Genomic DNA, 17,470 nt, shown 5'->3' on the forward strand with positions numbered 1-17,470 from the left:
CCACCATGTGAACCCTAACAGTAAGCTGGATGCTCTAAGCTGAGACTGCATGGCTTAAGCAAGGCATCTTTGAGTTTCTATACAAATAATTTAGAAACACTTACCATCTTGCTACTGTACGGAAAAGTACATGGATCTGACCTTTGAAGGGTTTGTAAGTAAACTTTTTTTAACTTACTGAACGTGTTGTCTCTTTCTATGGAAAGGGAAGTAAGGAACTTTGGAAGCAGTTTAGAATAGGATATTTTAAAGGTCTAACAGCCTATATTTCCACACTTTTTTGCAGCATGTTTTGTGAATTTAAATCTCTGCTGGGGTTCTCTCTCACCAAAGAGTACTTGCCCCAAAACCTGGATCTAGGCATCCAGGGAATTCTCCTTTTTATTCTTTGACCAAATTACCAAAAAACAACACACACAAATGTGTGTGTATGTGTGTGTGTGTGTGTGTGTGTGTGTATCTATATCTATATCTATCTATATATATAGATATCTATATCTAATTACAGTGCACTTCTATCTTGTGGTTTGTTACTGGTTTGTTTTGTTTTGTTTTTCTTATGTATTTTGCATTTTTTATCTAGAATTTTTATGCTGTGAACCACCCTGAGATCTACAGATGAAGGGTGGTATACAAATTATTTTAGTAGTAGTAGTAGTAGTATCAAAAAGTAAAAAACTTACAATACTTTCTGCTTCACGACCCATACTGTCTAGATGCATAATTTAATCAAACTTTCTAACCTCACACTGATTTGTCTGCAGAGGAACTCGAGCATCTGTTGCGCAACCCCATGGAGAATTCTGAGGCATGTTCAAGAAAGCGCTCTCAGTTCCCATGAGTACTAGCCCAGTGTGTCAAGCCAAACTATCACTCTGTGCAACCCAACAGTACATCCAGCATTGTCCACTGTATTGCAGGGAAAGACTAGTAACAGCAGATGTGCCCTTTTTAGGCAGTTTATCTGTCATTGCCAGTGTCCTCAATGAGGAACCCCTGCTAAAACCCCCAAGAGATCCCAGAAACTCAATGATCTAGATGCCAAAACACATAAAGGTCATGCACAAGTAAACTCCTCAACTCATTCAAACTCAATGAAATTAAATCTTTTCAATTTTATGACACTAGCTGATGGTTTAAATATTCACTTACCTCTGTTATATGCGGATTTGGATTGAACCCACACAGACTGCAAACTACAGTTTGACACTGAGTACATGTATTGTAATTGGCCTTCTCAGGAGTGTGCAGAAGCAATTCAGTGGTAGTGCAAAGTGGGCAAAAGGTTTTCTTTGGAGCTGATCCACCAGGCTGAGATGAAGCAGCTTGTTGCTCTTGGGGCGGTTTCTCAGGTCCCGGCTGTTGGCCAGTAGGTTTTGTAGGTCCTGCCTGCTGCTGTGGTGGCTTTGCAGGCCCAGTTGGCTGAACTGGTGCCTTCGAAGGTTCCTTTGTGGGGCCTGCTGCCTGGGGGGCAGCCTTTGCTGGCCCTCCTGGCTGCTGAGACGGCTGCTTGCCGGGTGGTGTCCCTTGGTGGGCAGCTGGCTTGGCAGGAGAAGGTGCCTGGGAAGCTGTTTTAGCGCCATCAGGTGGCTGTGAGGGTGCTTTCGCTGCTCCCGGTTGTTGCGGTGAAGGTTTTACAGAGCTCTGCTGCTGAACAGGCTTCGTAGGCTCTGGCTGGTGTGACTGAGCTTTTGGTGGCCCTGGCTGCTGTTTTGCTGCTTCTGCCTGTGGGCCTTTTGCTTGGCCAGGCCCTGGTTTCTGAGCCTGCTTAGGCACCCCAGGTGGCTGTGGCTGCTGCTGCTGCTGCGGTGCCGGTTTGGAAGGTCCTGTTTTCTGCGGAGCTGGTTTGTCAGCCCCCTGTTGTGGAGCTGTTGCCTTCGGAGATTGTTGTTGTGCGGGTTGCTTGGAAGGTCCCTTTTGCAGCTCAGGCTTACCCTGCTCCTTTTGTGTAGGCTTCGGTTTCTTTGAGGCGTCTTCCTGAGCTGGGTCTGAGTCAGAAATCAAATCAAAGGGGTTGAATTTGTTTACAACTGAAGTGACTGCGCCAAATGGGTTGGCATCCGAGAGGAAGCTGGGCATCATACTTGGCTTCTGGTCGTCTTTAAAATCAGTTCTTGATTTAGACTGTCTCAAACTTGTAGAGGACGGGCTCTTCCCAGGCAAGCGCTGCTCTGTTTTCAAAGTATCTACTGTTCTGCTTTTGCTAAGCGTAGGGGGCCCAGCACCTGGAGGCTTGCCTAGTTGCTTTGGAAGTTGGCTGCTGTCAAGCGGAGCATGTCTGCAAAAGGAAAGAGATGATGGCTTAAATACCATATAACATACACACAAATACACACACCTTTTAGTAAGCCTTAAAAATGTGGTGAATTCTTACATTTTTAAGAGACCTAAAGTAAAGGTAAAGGTACCCCTGCCCGTACGGGCCAGTCTTGACAGACTCTGGGGTTGTGCGCCCATCTCACTTAAAAGGCCAGGGGCCAGCGCTGTCCGGAGACACTTCCGGGTCACGTGGCCAGCGTGACAAAGCTGCATCTGGCGAGCCAGAGCCGCACACGGAAACGCCGTTTACCTTCCCGCTGGTAAGCGGTCCCTATTTATCTACTTGCACCCGGAGGTGCTTTCGAACTGCTAGGTTGGCAGGCGCTGGGACCGAGCAGCGGGAGCGCACCCCGCCGCAGGGATTCGAACCGCCGACCTTTCGATCGGCAAGCCCTAGGCGCTGAGGCTTTAACCCACAGCGCCACCTGCGTCCCTTAGAGACCTAAAAGGAACTCTTAAAAAAATCTGTTACCTAATAATAAAATCTAAATGGCAGCGGAATGCCTTAAGTAGATGTCAGCCTCATTTCCCATCATTTACAGGAAAAAGGAAATTTCCAAAGCAGGCACGTTACACAATGATTTCTGACATTTCCCACTGACCCTCTTACATTTTTTAAATTAGCAGCAAGTGTGAGAATCCACAAAATTTATGACGTTTGCTACAGTCCCTCGTGGCATCTCAAGTGGCAGGCAAATCTCCTAGTTTTGCATTACCAATAGCAACTGCTCACAGTCTATGGACTGCAAATGGCTCGGTGGGTCATAATTTGTATAAGGTTGTGATATTCAGAAATGTGTTTGAATCTCAGCTCTGCACCAGGGAAAGTACTTAAAAACCACAATCTATAGTTCCAGCTCCTAACTGTAATAATATGATTTAAGGAAGGTGTTGACAAAATACTCATCCTTTAATTGCTAATGAAATAAATTGAATCGTATAGCTAAAGGCACCCATAAAAGGGCTTCGAGGTAAAGCAGAAATACAGAATTCTGTATGTTACGTCTTTGGAAGAATGCCAGCAGGACATTCTGCTGTGTTCAATAGGTAATCACTGTGCCGCTGCTGAAAGGTTAAGATGTGATGTATTTCTCTCTCTGCAGAGGGTACCATATTCCTCAGCCCCTCCACGTGCTGCGAGTTATGTTTTTGAGTTTTCTAGCATCTAAATACAACCACACATGCCCAAAAACATTATTCCCCACTGCACATTATTTTTTTAAAATGGCACTCATTACATTTAACCTATTAAAAATTCCCCGCTCTGAGAACAATAAAGTGACTCCGCAATGATTTTTAATTAAGAGCTTCATCAGAAACGAACTGCTACAGTTGAATAAATAGTAGATAGAGCATGCTATATTTGAATTCTCCAAATGCAAAGTATGTTATTTTAATTGGCTAATATTTTCAGCTCGCGTTTTTCATATAACAGTGGATTCTTGCTGGAGGTCTTCCAAGTTATTTGTGTATTCCTAAATTCTTCCAAAGCATGTCCTCTACACATATCACAAAGGTTTCATCCAGAAGCTGTTATGGAAAGGCAAATACATCATTGTCCAAGATGGCAGTTTAGACTGTCTGCTTAAAATATAGCCAACAACTCAAATTAAACAGACAACATCTGGACAGGCAATGATTCGCAGCCTTGTAGGGGGTAAGGAAAAGCATATTACACCTTACTTTACTCCCTGAGGCTCTGATTCACCCACAAGTGGCCTGGAAAGCCAAGAGGAATGTTCTCTAATGGCACGAAAACCAGCCCATTCTTCACAGGAAGATAGGTAGCCATTGGGTGAGGAATAATTTGATGTGCTAGAATTAGTCAAATACTAGAAGGAAACTTAAGGTTGTTTTTCTGATGAGCTATAATATAGGATAGCAGTTGCAGTATTAGGAGGAAGGTGGTAGAAATGTGCTGTACCTAAACTCCCTATCCATCATTACCTCTCTTGAGGGAATGGACAGACTCTGGATTTATACTGAGTGTAGAAGGAGGAGAGTAAAATTAGGGGGGAGGGGTGCAAATTCCACGTGCATTTTTGTTATGTGCTATAATTTCCATATTTGAAATGTCTCTGGAATTTAGTGTCAAACAATTCCTGATTTCTCCCAGCAGCTCATACCAAAAACCACTCTTGAGGGCTACAACCCAACCAGTTTTAGCAAATAAGGGTGTTTCTCAGTATCTGATGATAGACTGTAAAGTTAAAGGTAAAAGGTAAAGGACCCCTGGATGGTTAAGTCCAGTCAAATTTGGCTATGGGGTGCAGCACTCATCTCGCTTTCAGGCCAACGGAGCCGGTGTTTGTTCACTGACAGCTTCCAGCAGGACTAAACCAGATCGCATGGATTCAAACCGCCAACCTTCCGACCGGCAAGCCCAAAATGCTCAGTGTGGTTTAGACCACAGCGCCACCGGCAACCCTTATCTGATGATACCGAACCTTTGGCTTAATTATAAGTATTCTGTATTATGTGTAAAGTGAATGGTCTAGGTAACCAAGGTGAAGAGTAGAAATAGTATGGTCAGTATTAAAAAATGAAGCCTCAGAAAGGAACTACAAAATAATAGTAATATCTAAATATGTAAAACAGCTTATTCCTTGTGCATAGGGTGAATGGCATATGGCTCCAGGCAAATCCACAAAAAAGGAGGTAGCAATCTGGACTGTCTACTTGACCCTATAGGTAGATGTATTTTTCACGGATTAATGAAAATCATGAAATTACTCTAGGCTCAATGTTTAGCCTTAATAATGGTCAAATAAATATTTTACAGCAAACTCTCCAATGACTTACACAATTTGCAAAAGGAACTGCAATTTTGGGTGGCGATTTAGATTGGATGAATGAAACAAAAATGGATACGAGAGGAAAATCAAGGAAAAGATTTTTGCCAAATCTGGTTTAAAGATATTCTTGATGCTGCTGATCTGACAGATTTAAGGTGAGAACCCCCCCCCCCCAAAAAAAAAAAAAAACTGGATTAAACATTCACTGGATGTTCACTGCAAGGCATTTGACTGGTTAAGTTGGGATTTCAAACATGCTTTACCTTCCTGCTCCCCCAAAAAACTCATTTTCAGAGGATATTCATTGTGGCTTTAAAAGTAGTTACATAAAGGTAACTTAGCCTCTATTTGGGACACACCCAAATTCAACATTTGCACCTTGTCACCCTTGTTTTTTGCCTCCTGTATGGAGCCTATGGCAAATAAAATCCATCAAAATCAGTTGGTACAAGGAATAAAATACACAAATTTGAGACATAAAATAAATCTTTTTGCAGGTAGCATAGGTGCCAACTCCCTGGGGCCCTGAGTGCCTGAGCACCCACAAAAGTCCCCATAAAGGGGCCAGGCACCCTGCGTGGCACCCACAGCCCCAAGTACCCACAGTCGTGGGGCCAAACTGGCACTCCTGGCACATAGTGTTACTTTAATATTAGCAAACCAAATATTTTCTTCACCAACATCATTCAAAGAAATCTCATATTATGTAATGTGCCAGGAATGGAAAGTAATTACAGTGGTACCTCGGGTTAAGTACTTAATTCGTTCCGGAGTTCTGTTCTTAACCTGAAACTGTTCTTAACCTGAAGCACCACTTTAGCTAATGGGGCCTCCAGCTGCTGCCGCCGCGCCTCCTGAGCACAATTTCTGTTCTCATCCTGAAGCAAAGTTCTTAACCTGAAGCACTATTTCTGGGTTAGCGGAGTCTGTAACCTGAAGCGTATGTAACCAGAAGCGTATGTAACCCGAGGTACCACTGCATTAAAAAATAAAAAATGTTGAATATGTCTCACCACCTACCCAATTTCACTTGCACGAACTATCTAGAGTTAAATTATATTCTAAGCACAAAAATACATTGGTGGAACTATCATAAAATGAAAGGTGATGGGGGAATTTTGATGCTTTGATAAAATCTGTTATTTAAATATATATATATATTTATTAAAGGGACAATATATAGCTTTCTTTCTTAAGCAGGCTAGTTTCTGTATCTTTTCCCAGTTAACTAAATGAGCCAAGAGCTAAGATTTAATTTTTTTTACAGTTTTAAAAGGATATTTTGATTTTGAGCAAATCTTTCCCATAAAGATTACTGCAACATACTGGCCATTGATGACAAATGTGAACATTCCTGATTACAATTTAGTTCCAGGCAACTAAATTGCCTGAAATTACATGTTTCTAGACGAGCAGTGAAACTAAGTGCACTCATATAAGCCATGTTTAAGGATTCCCACCTCCCTCTCCGGTATTACCAGAACTCAGAGACACTTTCTTCACACAACAAATCAGCAACATTAACACTACACCCTACTAAACTACTGTGGAAACAATGGCAGCAAAAATCAGCCCTGATGGACCAAAATGGATGACAAGTTCAACTCTGTGCCAATATTCTGCAAAAGTGCTTGGAACTGACTTTGCTGACTCTCAGTGACAGTTGAGTGAAAACTTGACGTCTTGGATAAGATAAAAGATAACATAATAACATCAGCACAGTGAGATCCAAAAAAAGAATAGCAACCATGTCACAACGATGTGGAATTACAAGCATTGTTGAAATGTTCAGTAGAAAATGGAATGCGCTAGAATGTGTCAAAGAACCCTGAGTAAATAGGAGCATCAATAGGAGTATAGCATCTAGATCAACGGAAGTAATAGTGCCACTGTATTCTGCTCTGGTCAGACCTCACCTGGAGTACTGTGTCCAGTTCTGGGCACCACAGTTCAAGAAGGACACTGACAAACTGGAACGTGTCCAGAGGAGGGCAACCAAAATGGTCAAAGGCCTGGAAACGATGCCTTATGAGGAACGGCTAAGGGAGCTGGGCATGTTTAGCCTGGAGAAGAGGAGGTTAAGGGGTGATATGATAGCCATGTTCAAATATATAAAAGGATGTCACATAGAGGAGGGAGAAAGGTTGTTTTCTGCTGCTCCAGAGAAGCGGACACAGAGCAATGGATCCAAACTACAAGAAAGAAGATTCCACCTAAACATTAGGAAGAACTTCCTGACAGTAAGAGCTGTTCGACAGTGGAATTTGCTGCCAAGGAGTGTGGTGGAGTCTCCTTCTTTGGAGGTCTTTAAGCAGAGGCTTGACAACCATATGTCAGGAGTGCTCTGATGGTGTTTCCTGCTTGGCAGGGGGTTGGACTCGATGGCCCTTGTGGTCTCTTCCAACTCTATGATTCTATGATTCTATGATTCTAAAGAAATGCTAGATAAGCAAAGGTTTCACTCATAGCTTCCCAGGTTATGGTTATCCACAATGCATAGGTTACTTGGGTTCACCTATGTAAGTAATGAAAATGATGTAAAATTCCATATTCCTGGTCTACTTCCTGGTCATTCTAAGAGGTATTTGGGTCCTTTTGCTTACTGCTGCCTCTCTATCTCTACCTCTTCTGTCTTTGTTACTTGCTGCCTGTCTAACTTTTTCACAGGTTGTCATCAACAGGATACTGGCTGAGTAACTATGAACTATATTCCAAAATGCTATCCTCGTAAACTTGGAAATTAGGATGTGCCAAGGAGCTTAGAAATTCTACTTCAGCACTAAATGGGCTGGAGGAAGCCAAAACTTCAATTAGGATTGCATAATGATTGGTTGCTTTGCCAATGCAATAATAATGCTATTCTTGTGCCGTTTTTAATTTGTTTATATTTTTAGATATTTTCTAAATCTAAAGGTACTATATTGCTATATTACATTGTGTTAAGTTTCTTTATTTGCTTCAGATTTCATAGTACCATTATCTGCTATATATAATAATGTCTGAAATGAAGCATTGTACAAGAATAAATCCTTTGCTTCATTTCGGTTACGTATTTGAATCTGTGGTCTTTATAACTGGTTGACTTCCTGTCTCGCTGAGCAAACCCTGATTAGAGGACCCAACATTGGTGCATTGTCTGGGAAATAGCCAAATAAATACTAACATTGATTGGACCCCTCAAATTAATAGCCACAAGAAGTTCTGATGGGTACTAGCAAACAAATAACAAACAAATAAGCAAAAACAGACAACTTCATAAAATATAGCCCTTTAGCTGTGATAGAGAAAAGCAACCTTCATGTAAAGAGACAGAATATCTCTGGATTTGAGATGATAGGATTAAAGAACAGAAGAAGACCATTACTATCATGCTCTCTATGTGAAAAGCCAGCTGCTCACAAGGACAGCATGAAAGAGGTCGGTTGTTGGAAGAATCACATGGCTTGACTATGTAGATATTGGCGTGACCTAACAGCACAAGGACGCGGGTGGCGCTGTGGGTAAAACCTCAGCGCCTAGGACTTGCCGATCGCATGGTCGGCGGTTCGAATCCCCGCGGCGGGGTGCGCTCCCGTCGTTCGGTCCCAGCGCCTGCCAACCTAGCAATTCGAAAGCACCCCTGGGTGCAAGTAGATAAATAGGGACCGCTTACCAGCGGGAAGGTAAACGGCGTTCCGTGTGCTGCGCTGGCTCGCCAGATGCAGCTTGTCACGCTGGCCACGTGACCCGGACGTGTCTGCGGACAGCGCTGGCTCCCGGCCTCTAGAGTGAGATGAGCGCACAACCCTAGAGTCTGGCAAGACTGGCCCGTACGGGCAGGGGTACCTTTACCTTTACCTTTAACAGCACAATGCTTAGGCTACCAATAACAATGTTGACAAAAATATCCTGAACTATGCTTCAATATTTATCTTTCCAACTAGCAGAAAACTGTTTCGGGAAAGAAAGGAGGTAGGTGGTTGTGAAAATACTGTGAAAGAAGCAAATTTGGTCTGGATCTATCAGCTTTAGAAAAACACCCAGTTTCATATTTGTCATACTTGAGCGAAGTCTTAGGCACAGTGATTTTGCCAGCTACAGGCAGTCTTGGAGGTTGCCAATTATTTCGATCCATTCTGGCTTTGAGCCTGGGTTCAAGTCCAGCATGGGTACCATTTCGGTTGCTCTGGCTTAAACCACAAATGGGCACGACATGAAAGTGACATTTTAAAAATAGGAACTTCTTTACTGAACAACTTAATGCTAAAAAGCAACTCCTAATTGATGCACTGGTAAGAATATAGTGTTTCTATTGCTTATGAAGATAAGAGATTAATAACATTGATACTTCCCAGGATATATACACCCACAATCTAAAAACCTGTCCCATCTATTGTTTGGGATCTCTGAATTTCTTAGGTTAGGTGTTTTTTGTTTTGTTTTGTTTTGTTTTTGTAATTGGCACAGCCCAACCAAATCATCTTTGGAATTTCATAGCACACCATTTATACCACAGAAGCTTTTTATAAGTTATTGCTTCCAAGAAGGCAAAAATTGGATCATTTAGCAGACATGGCAATTGTTAACCACCCTTATAACCAATTGTCAATCCATAATGTCAGTGGACTGAACTCTTAAACTCTTATCAGAGGAAAAGAACTGTAGAACCATATAATTGTAGAGTTGGAAGGAACCAGTGCTTCCCCCCCCCCCAAAAAAAATGTTTAAGGGTACTCTCATTTTCCTACGCATATTGAAATACTGCTCCTCAATGAGGCCAAACTTAGATTCACAAAATGTTTAGGGGTATGTGTACCCCTGCGTCCCCCCAGAAAAAAGCACTAGAAGGAACAATGAGGGTCAACTTGTACAACCTCCTGTTTCTCAGGAATCTTTTGCCCAACGTGGGGCTCAAAGCACAACCTTAAGAATAGGAGTTCTCATACTCTACTGATGACATGTAAACAAATATACTTGCAGAAAGCAGTTTCTTACACTCTGAATTTAACATAGGGACTCCTAGTCAAAAGAATGTGCCTCTGAATATAATAGGGTTTTTCCTTTGGGATATTCACTGTACTCTTTTCAGCACCTGTTGAGACAAGCCTACCCAGATGCTTGTCTTCCTTTTGAGACAAGCCTACCCAAATGCTTAGAAAATTGAGATTAATTTTAAACTGTTTTAGTGTTTTGCATGTTTTAAAGTAGGATTGTATTTTTTTCTTGATTTTACTGTTTTATCTTTTGTAAACCACTTTGATTTTTTTATGATCCGGTGGTGTATAAATTTTATGAAATAAATGAAAAAACTATTTCCCAACTCATAGCTCTAAAACAGCTTTACAACCACCCAGCCCAAACAATACCCTGTTAACCCTTTGAAACAGCAGACACTGAATTCCCCTATAAAAGTACAGCTGCACAGATATGGCACTTCAATATAATCAATCTCCCATAAATTAGTGCTATGGGACATGCCTTATCATGTTGATCTTGCCAAACTCTTCTTGCCAGAAGCTAGGTTCCCCCCCCCCCTCTATAAACAAGGAATTAGGCGTTTGCTAAGAGCCACTTCAGAAAAATATACGCAGCATTGGGTCTCTCACAATTGAATAGCATCCACTAAACAGTGCTAGAGGAGATATAAACTCTCTGCCTGTGGCATTTGACATGCCATGAGTCATTACACACATGCAAGTCATGAATTGATGAACATGCACCTCATGAATAGCCCCACCAAGGTGCACAAATAAAAGTCATGTCAACAGAGCCAGTATCTATGAACCACCTAAGAAATGAAATACTGATTTAAGAATTTTGTAACAACCAGAGGGCATCAGACTTTTCCTGCCCATCAAACTACCCCCACTTCTAAATGTTAGCAATTTCACTCCTCCAGTGCTGCAGATGAGATTGCTGTAAATCACATGCCTATCTAGGACAAGTCCGGGAAAGGAAGAGTCTTGTCTCTTCCACTGTGGGTACTATTACACTGTACTTTCACTTTTATTTCTTTCTGTTTGTTCTCTCGGAGCTGGAAAGAATGGACGCCATTATGCTTTTGTCTGTACATAGTGTGTAAATAAATAGTAGATTAGCTCTACGATGTCTCACGCTTCTTGCTGTGTTATGCCAGAAGATTAGTGTGCATATATCATTCTGATGTATGTCGCTAGAAGCGCATGGGAAGAGAAGGCCTTTTCCAGAGCTGCACGCACCGGAGGACGCTCAGAGTTTCGGAGGCTTGCAGGTACCCACAGGGCCCTTTTCCAACACTAAAGACTCCATTAATTTCAGTAAACTGAATAGAAGCAATCCTCTGAGAATAGTCTACTATTCTTCACTGAAAATGACCATGCAGCATTTAGGTCTTTTGAGTGGTGTCATGCATTTCGTAAGCTTTAAATACAATTATAGGTTTTCCTAATGTCAGCCTACTTAGAGGTCTTGCTAACAAAAACATGTGTCACAATACGTTCATCAGTGTTTAAGGAACCACACAAGTTTTTTGTTTTTGCCCTTTTGTATTAGGAGGCTAGCATGGTTGCTCCTCTTATGAAGCTAGTGCAACACAATCCTAAACATATCTATACAGAAGTAAGTACCAATGAGGTCAATGAGATTTACATTCTAGTAAGTATGCTTTGAACTACAACCTCGAGCAGCTGTTCTTAAAACTCTTTTACGCTTCCTTGTTCTGCGTTTAAAACAAAAACATGTTATGTCCACAATACGCATGGCCTTGGAAGGTTTTTGAATTAAAACTGAAATGCATCACAGTGGGTGGTTAGGTTTGTGCATGCGCTAGATCACTTTTTATGGCTGAGGTGGAGAATTTGCAAGCCTAGAAGTGTCTACCTGCTGCCTAGCAACAATATTCCATTCCCTTAACCCCAAGTGTGCAGCAAAAAACATGAATTTTAGAAAGCAGCCACCATGATTTGCTTGTCAAAAATACTCGTTTTCATCTTGCCTTGGGTACTACAAGAAAGTGCTCTGCGGGCTGCGCTGATCTGCAGAGTGGAGTTAGTTTAAGAATAATTTTCATAAAATTACTTTTAAGAATCATTTCCTTAAAATTGTTCGAACAGACATGAGGGAAAATTAACTCACCTGGGTCTGCTTATATTTTGTCCCTAGCCTGAAGGTAGTAGATCAATGGAGAAATGAAGAAAGCAGGACTCTACCAGGCCTCATTTTTTACAATTTTTCATAAAATAGCAAAAGGTACATTCCTTACTTCTGTCAAGTTGTAAAGAGACGCTCCCCACCCCCCCTGCTTTCTTATATAAATGACCCTTGGAATTTTTACCAAAGGGTGGTATAAAGATATCAGAAATAAATGAATAAACACAAATCTTTACTAGAATAGAGGCCCATAACAACCTTGTTGTTTCTAAGCCAAAGTCAAATGATAACTTTATTCCCTGCTGCTGCTCATTATTTGTCTAAGATGTGGAGACAAGGACAATGCAATGCCCGTGTAATGTAAAAATAAAAAATGGATTATATCTCATTACATATGGATTCTTGCTGACTACATAATAAAAGTTCATCATTTACAATTAAGGCCCATCAAACAATCTTCATGGCATATGAAATACTTCAGTGACTGTTTTAGGTTTAGAGAATATGACATCTCAAGATACATTTAGATTGCATTTAAGATAACTCTTAGAGAAATGACCATTATGTATACTAGGCATAGGCAAACGCAGCCCTCCAGATGTTTTGAGCCTACAATTCCCAGCATCCCTGACCACTGGGTCCTGTTAGCTAGGGATGATGGGAGTTGTAGTCCCAAAACATCTGGAGGGCTCAGTTTGCCTATGTATACAAACCAAACCCTAAAGGAATGTTGATATACTTGAGGGAGTACTCAGCTACCTTAGGCAGAGCTGGCCCAAGATATTTTGGCACTTGAGGAGCCCCCCAAAATGGCACCCTTTTCCTCAAGGAAAGAAGGGGTGAGTGAAGATCTACATCAGAAACCATGGGGGGGGGAGTGAAAGGTCAACATCGGGATCTGCCGCCTGAGGCAGCTGCCTCACCTTGACTCATGGGTCGGCTAGCCCTGAACTTAAGGAAGACCTTTGCTCCCCACCATCCCTGGGTTCCCAGGTGTCCCTAGGTGTTTTTACAATGCTATAAAAGGTCTGAGTTCTTCTCCATTTCAGAGTTAAATAATATTACAGTATCAGCCACTATGGTCATTTTAAAATTAGATTAACGAAGATTATGGGGCACACTAGCAGGTGAATTAAAATATGCCTTGGAAGCCTTAATCCAGGTGCCACTGCCATCTAACATGAGGCTGGAGGTGCCAGGAGAGAGGCTGTTCTTGGTTCTGATTCACCATTTCTAGAATTCACTCTTGTTAGAGACCTGCCAGCTGCCTGTGCTGTTATATTTTACACACTAAGTAAGAGCTTTTAAATTTTTTCCCAAGACTACTCATGGTGATTTTAATCTCATCTTTGCTGGATGGATTTTAACCTCAGCTATAAACAGCAATTGTGGCAATGGTGTTATTATTGTTTTATATTTCACTGAAAATTGTTCTGAAAACTATTTAATTGAAGGACAGAATTAAAATAATTACACACACAAATCACAAAGCAGGTGAAATGATGGTTTTTCCACTTGTGTCATTTGTTAATTCACATTGAATGGAAGGTATCCTTCCAAAAGGTGGGTGGAACCACCATGGGAACTTCAGATGAAGAGTGATATACAAATTTAAGAAATTATTACTATTATTTTAAAAACTGTTAATAAAAAGCTTTTGCTTTCTTAGTTTACTGCTGAAGGCAAAACTGTTACAAGATGGATTAACTGCCAACCTATCATGGAAATTTAAACCAACTTAAAATTCTGTGATTTTAGAGATGAAACTGAATCTAAATTGGGAACACAAATACATTGAATTTTCTTCTCCGATAGAGCACTTCCCTTGCAAACTGTTGAACTAAAAGGATAACTTGCATGCCACTACTTGGAACTTGAATTTGGTGGGAAGATATTGATGTGAACAGTTTAGCAATGATTCAAGGTTTAATCTAAAATACCGTATTTTTCGCTCTATAAGACGCACCAGACCATAGGACGCACCTAGTTTTTGGAGGAGGAAAACAAGAAAAAAAATATTCTAAATCCCAGAAGCCAGAACAGCAAGAGGGATTTGGCTTCTGGGATAGCCGCGCAGCCTTCATTCGCTCCATAAGACGCACACACACTTCCCTTTACTTTTTAGAAGGGAAAAGGTGCGTCTTATAGAGCGAAAAATACGGTAATAAACCATTTTAAATTAGCATGCCAAAGTTATTTAATGTGCAAGATGGAAATGGACCTTGAGGTAACCTCAGTACAGGACTCATTCTTCCCTGTATTGTCAAAAAAAGCCCCTGTCTGTGCCACACATCCAGTATATTTCTACACACTTAGGTATAGAGGTAATCTGTAGATAGCGCATTAATGTTATTTCAATAAAATAAGTACCAGCACCAAATATGATTTAGAGATTCTTTTATGCTCTTCGGTGCAGTGCGAATTAAGGATTGCTTTTTTTTATCACAGCTGGTAGCTGAAACAGTTTTTACAAATGCAATTGGTATATTATGAAATCGTTTCATAATAATTTATTCATAAATGAAATATTTTGAGGCTCTTAAACATTATATTTCTGATGTTTTTATTATTAATATGATAGAATCTGTATGCAGATGGTTACTACTGTGGTGCAAATTCAGTCTAATCCTGACACTAATCCTGATCGAAAATCTGTAGCCTGATAGCTGTGCAGACAGGTAAGGAGCCTGATATTGAGGTTGTCAGCCAGCTTTTCTAATTTCTATCTTCTGCTGCTTTCCATCAAGGTTGTGGGAAATTGACTGAACCACAAGAGCTTCAGATCTAGTCAATTTCACTATGGGAAGTGAAAACAAACTATAGGACAAATCCCGCGGAACTCAGTGGGACTTACTTCTGACCACATGTTTAGGATGGTACTCTAAGGCAAACTTTGCATTTGCTTTTCTTTTAAAGTAGTGTGTGTGTGTGTGTGTGTGTGTGAGAGAGAGAGAGAGAGAGAGAGAGAGAATGTGCCTGTCTATTTACATTTTTAATATAGTTTTTAAAGAGATCCAGGGAAGGAATGGGAAAAAAAGGAGATCAGAAATCAAAGCACACTATCTAACTTATCAACAGCAATGAGCATCCTTAATAGTCACACCACAAGGTACAAGGGCCTGGACACACTAGGAAAATCTCCAAAACGCCTATGAACAGAGAACATGGAGGGTCACAAAAATGACCATGTGTATCATTTGTGGCTGCCCTACCCATTCTGTTATAAATTTTGGAATACCTAAAATTAGCAAACAACCAGAGATTAAAAGAAGAAATAGTTTCAAGTAGAATGGGGGGCAGGGGGGGGGGGAGATGTAAAACCTTTTTGCTTTAAATTATTGTTTTAAATTAATTTAATTTCAATTTATCAATCAGTTCATCAAGCGCTGATGAGCTTTACAGAGTAACAATTTATTTGGCAGTTACCATATTTTTCCGTGCATAAGACCAGGTTTTTTAACCAAAATATTCGGTTTAAAATTGGGACTCGTCTTATACACGGGTAGTGCTGCGGGGTGTTTTCTTAATTTGGAGTCCCCCAAAATAGGGGGCGTCTTATACGCGGGAAAATACCGTATCTAGGATGAGATAGGAACATAACTGGTAACTGTTAATGGAATAGGAGGAATTTGTCAATATGGTGTGAGGTAGCTCCTTTAGGAAAATAAAGAATTCAGAGGGATAGGATTTGAACGGGGTGGGGGTGGGGAGAGAGGGGAAATAAGATATTTTGTACCACAGCTCTGTCTGCCGGCGCAGTAGAAAAGGATCCGAAATATCAAAAATAAATATAAATAAGACCAAAAAGCCCTCTCTAGAAAAGCGAGCGTTTTCAGCACCACGGACAGCGGAAATTGAAATTACGTGCCTCGTAATGGCCAGGCGAGGTAGCAGCGGGCGCTGCTCCACCGTCAACGCGATTCTGTGGCAGCATAAATGGGAGGACCCCCCCCGGACCCCCCCAAAAAGGCGGAGGCAGCAAAGAACCCCCCGGATCTCGAGGTCCGAAGTGCCTCAGCACCCGCCACATCGCCTTCGCCCCGTTTGCTTCCCTAGCTCCTCGGAGGGAAGCGCCCAGGCGCGCGGGTCTGAGGCGCCTCTGAGCCCCCGAGACAGAGGGAGAGAGGCGGGCTTTGAACTTGGGAATCTCTCGCTCTCATTCTGGGGAGAGCAGCGCTCGGCGAGGCTCTCGGCGCTTCCATTTTAGCTGCCGCGCAGGCAGTGGCGTAGCGTGGGTTATCAGCACCCGGGGCAAGGCAAGTAATTTGCGCCCCCTAACCCGTGGATTTGCGCCCCCCTAACCCATGGATTTCCCTAACCCCCAGATATTGCGCCCGGTGCGCCCGCCCCCCCCCCTGCACCCCCCACTCTACGCCACTGCGCGCAGGGGCGACGGCACAGGCTGCTCCCCGGTGGGGCTGGCACAGGACGCGCCCCATGCGCTCTGCGCCCCCCTCCCCGGGCCAGCTGTGGGCAGCCGGGCAGCCCCCTCAGCGGGGAGGAGGAGGAGGAGGAGGAGGAGGAGGAGGACCTCGCCTCGGCTATGGCGACCCCCAAGCGCCCCCCACCCCCCCCTGGCCTTGGCGTGCCTTTGCTGAGGAAGCCTCTGGGCCGGCGCGTCGCCCTCGGGCAGCCCCTGCTGCGCCCTTGACACGACGGCGGCGATCTGCCTCCTCTCGTCCTCGCTCAGCCGGCTCAGCTCCGCCGCCGCCGCCGCCCCGGCCCCGGAAGGGGGGCCCTGCTGCTGCCGCGGAGAGCCGCCGCCGTCCGCCGCGCCGGCCACGCCTTCGGGCAGCCCGGCCCAGCCCTCGCCGCCCTCCAGGCTGGCCTCGTTGCCCATGGCTCGGCGGCGCGAGGGCGAGGGCGAGGGCGAGCTCTCGGCTCTGCGTCCAACTGCTGCTGCTGCTGCTGCTGCTGCTGCTGGAGAGGCGAGGGCGGGCTAGGGCTCCTGCATGGCTCCCGAGCCGGGTGTCCCCCGCTGCCGCTGCCGCTCGACAGACAGGAGGGCGAGAAGGAGCCGAGAGCGCTCTTCCGCCCCCTCCCTCCTCGGCCCCGCACGGCGCATGCTCCTTGCACAAGGCCGGCTGCTGCCCCTCCTCCCCTTTACACACACACACGCGCGTGCGTGCGCGCACACACACACACGAGAGCTGCATCCTCCGCCCGGCTCGGCAGCGCTTAAAGGAACCGCACGGCGCGCGCCCACGGTCGGGGCAGGATCTCCCCTCTGGTCCTAGAATGGTAAGGGA

The 17,470-nt window shown here is 43.4% G+C and overlaps 1 protein-coding gene across 1 annotated transcript in view; it reads right to left on the minus strand.

Moving 5' to 3' along the window:
* PCLO (piccolo presynaptic cytomatrix protein) overlaps window positions 1-17,470 on the minus strand; it is a 261,547-nt gene that overhangs the window by 223,145 nt on the left and 20,932 nt on the right. Inside the window, exon 2 of the mRNA XM_079975008.1 lies at window positions 1,153-2,278. Coding sequence (XP_079831134.1) covers window positions 1,153-2,082 — 930 coding nt within the window. The 5' untranslated portion in view covers window positions 2,083-2,278. The remainder of the gene's footprint in view (window positions 1-1,152; window positions 2,279-17,470) is intronic.

The sequence above is a fragment of the Podarcis cretensis genome (genome assembly GCF_951804945.1).
Source record: "Podarcis cretensis genome assembly, chromosome: 5".
Classification (NCBI taxonomy): Eukaryota; Metazoa; Chordata; class Lepidosauria; order Squamata; family Lacertidae; genus Podarcis; species Podarcis cretensis.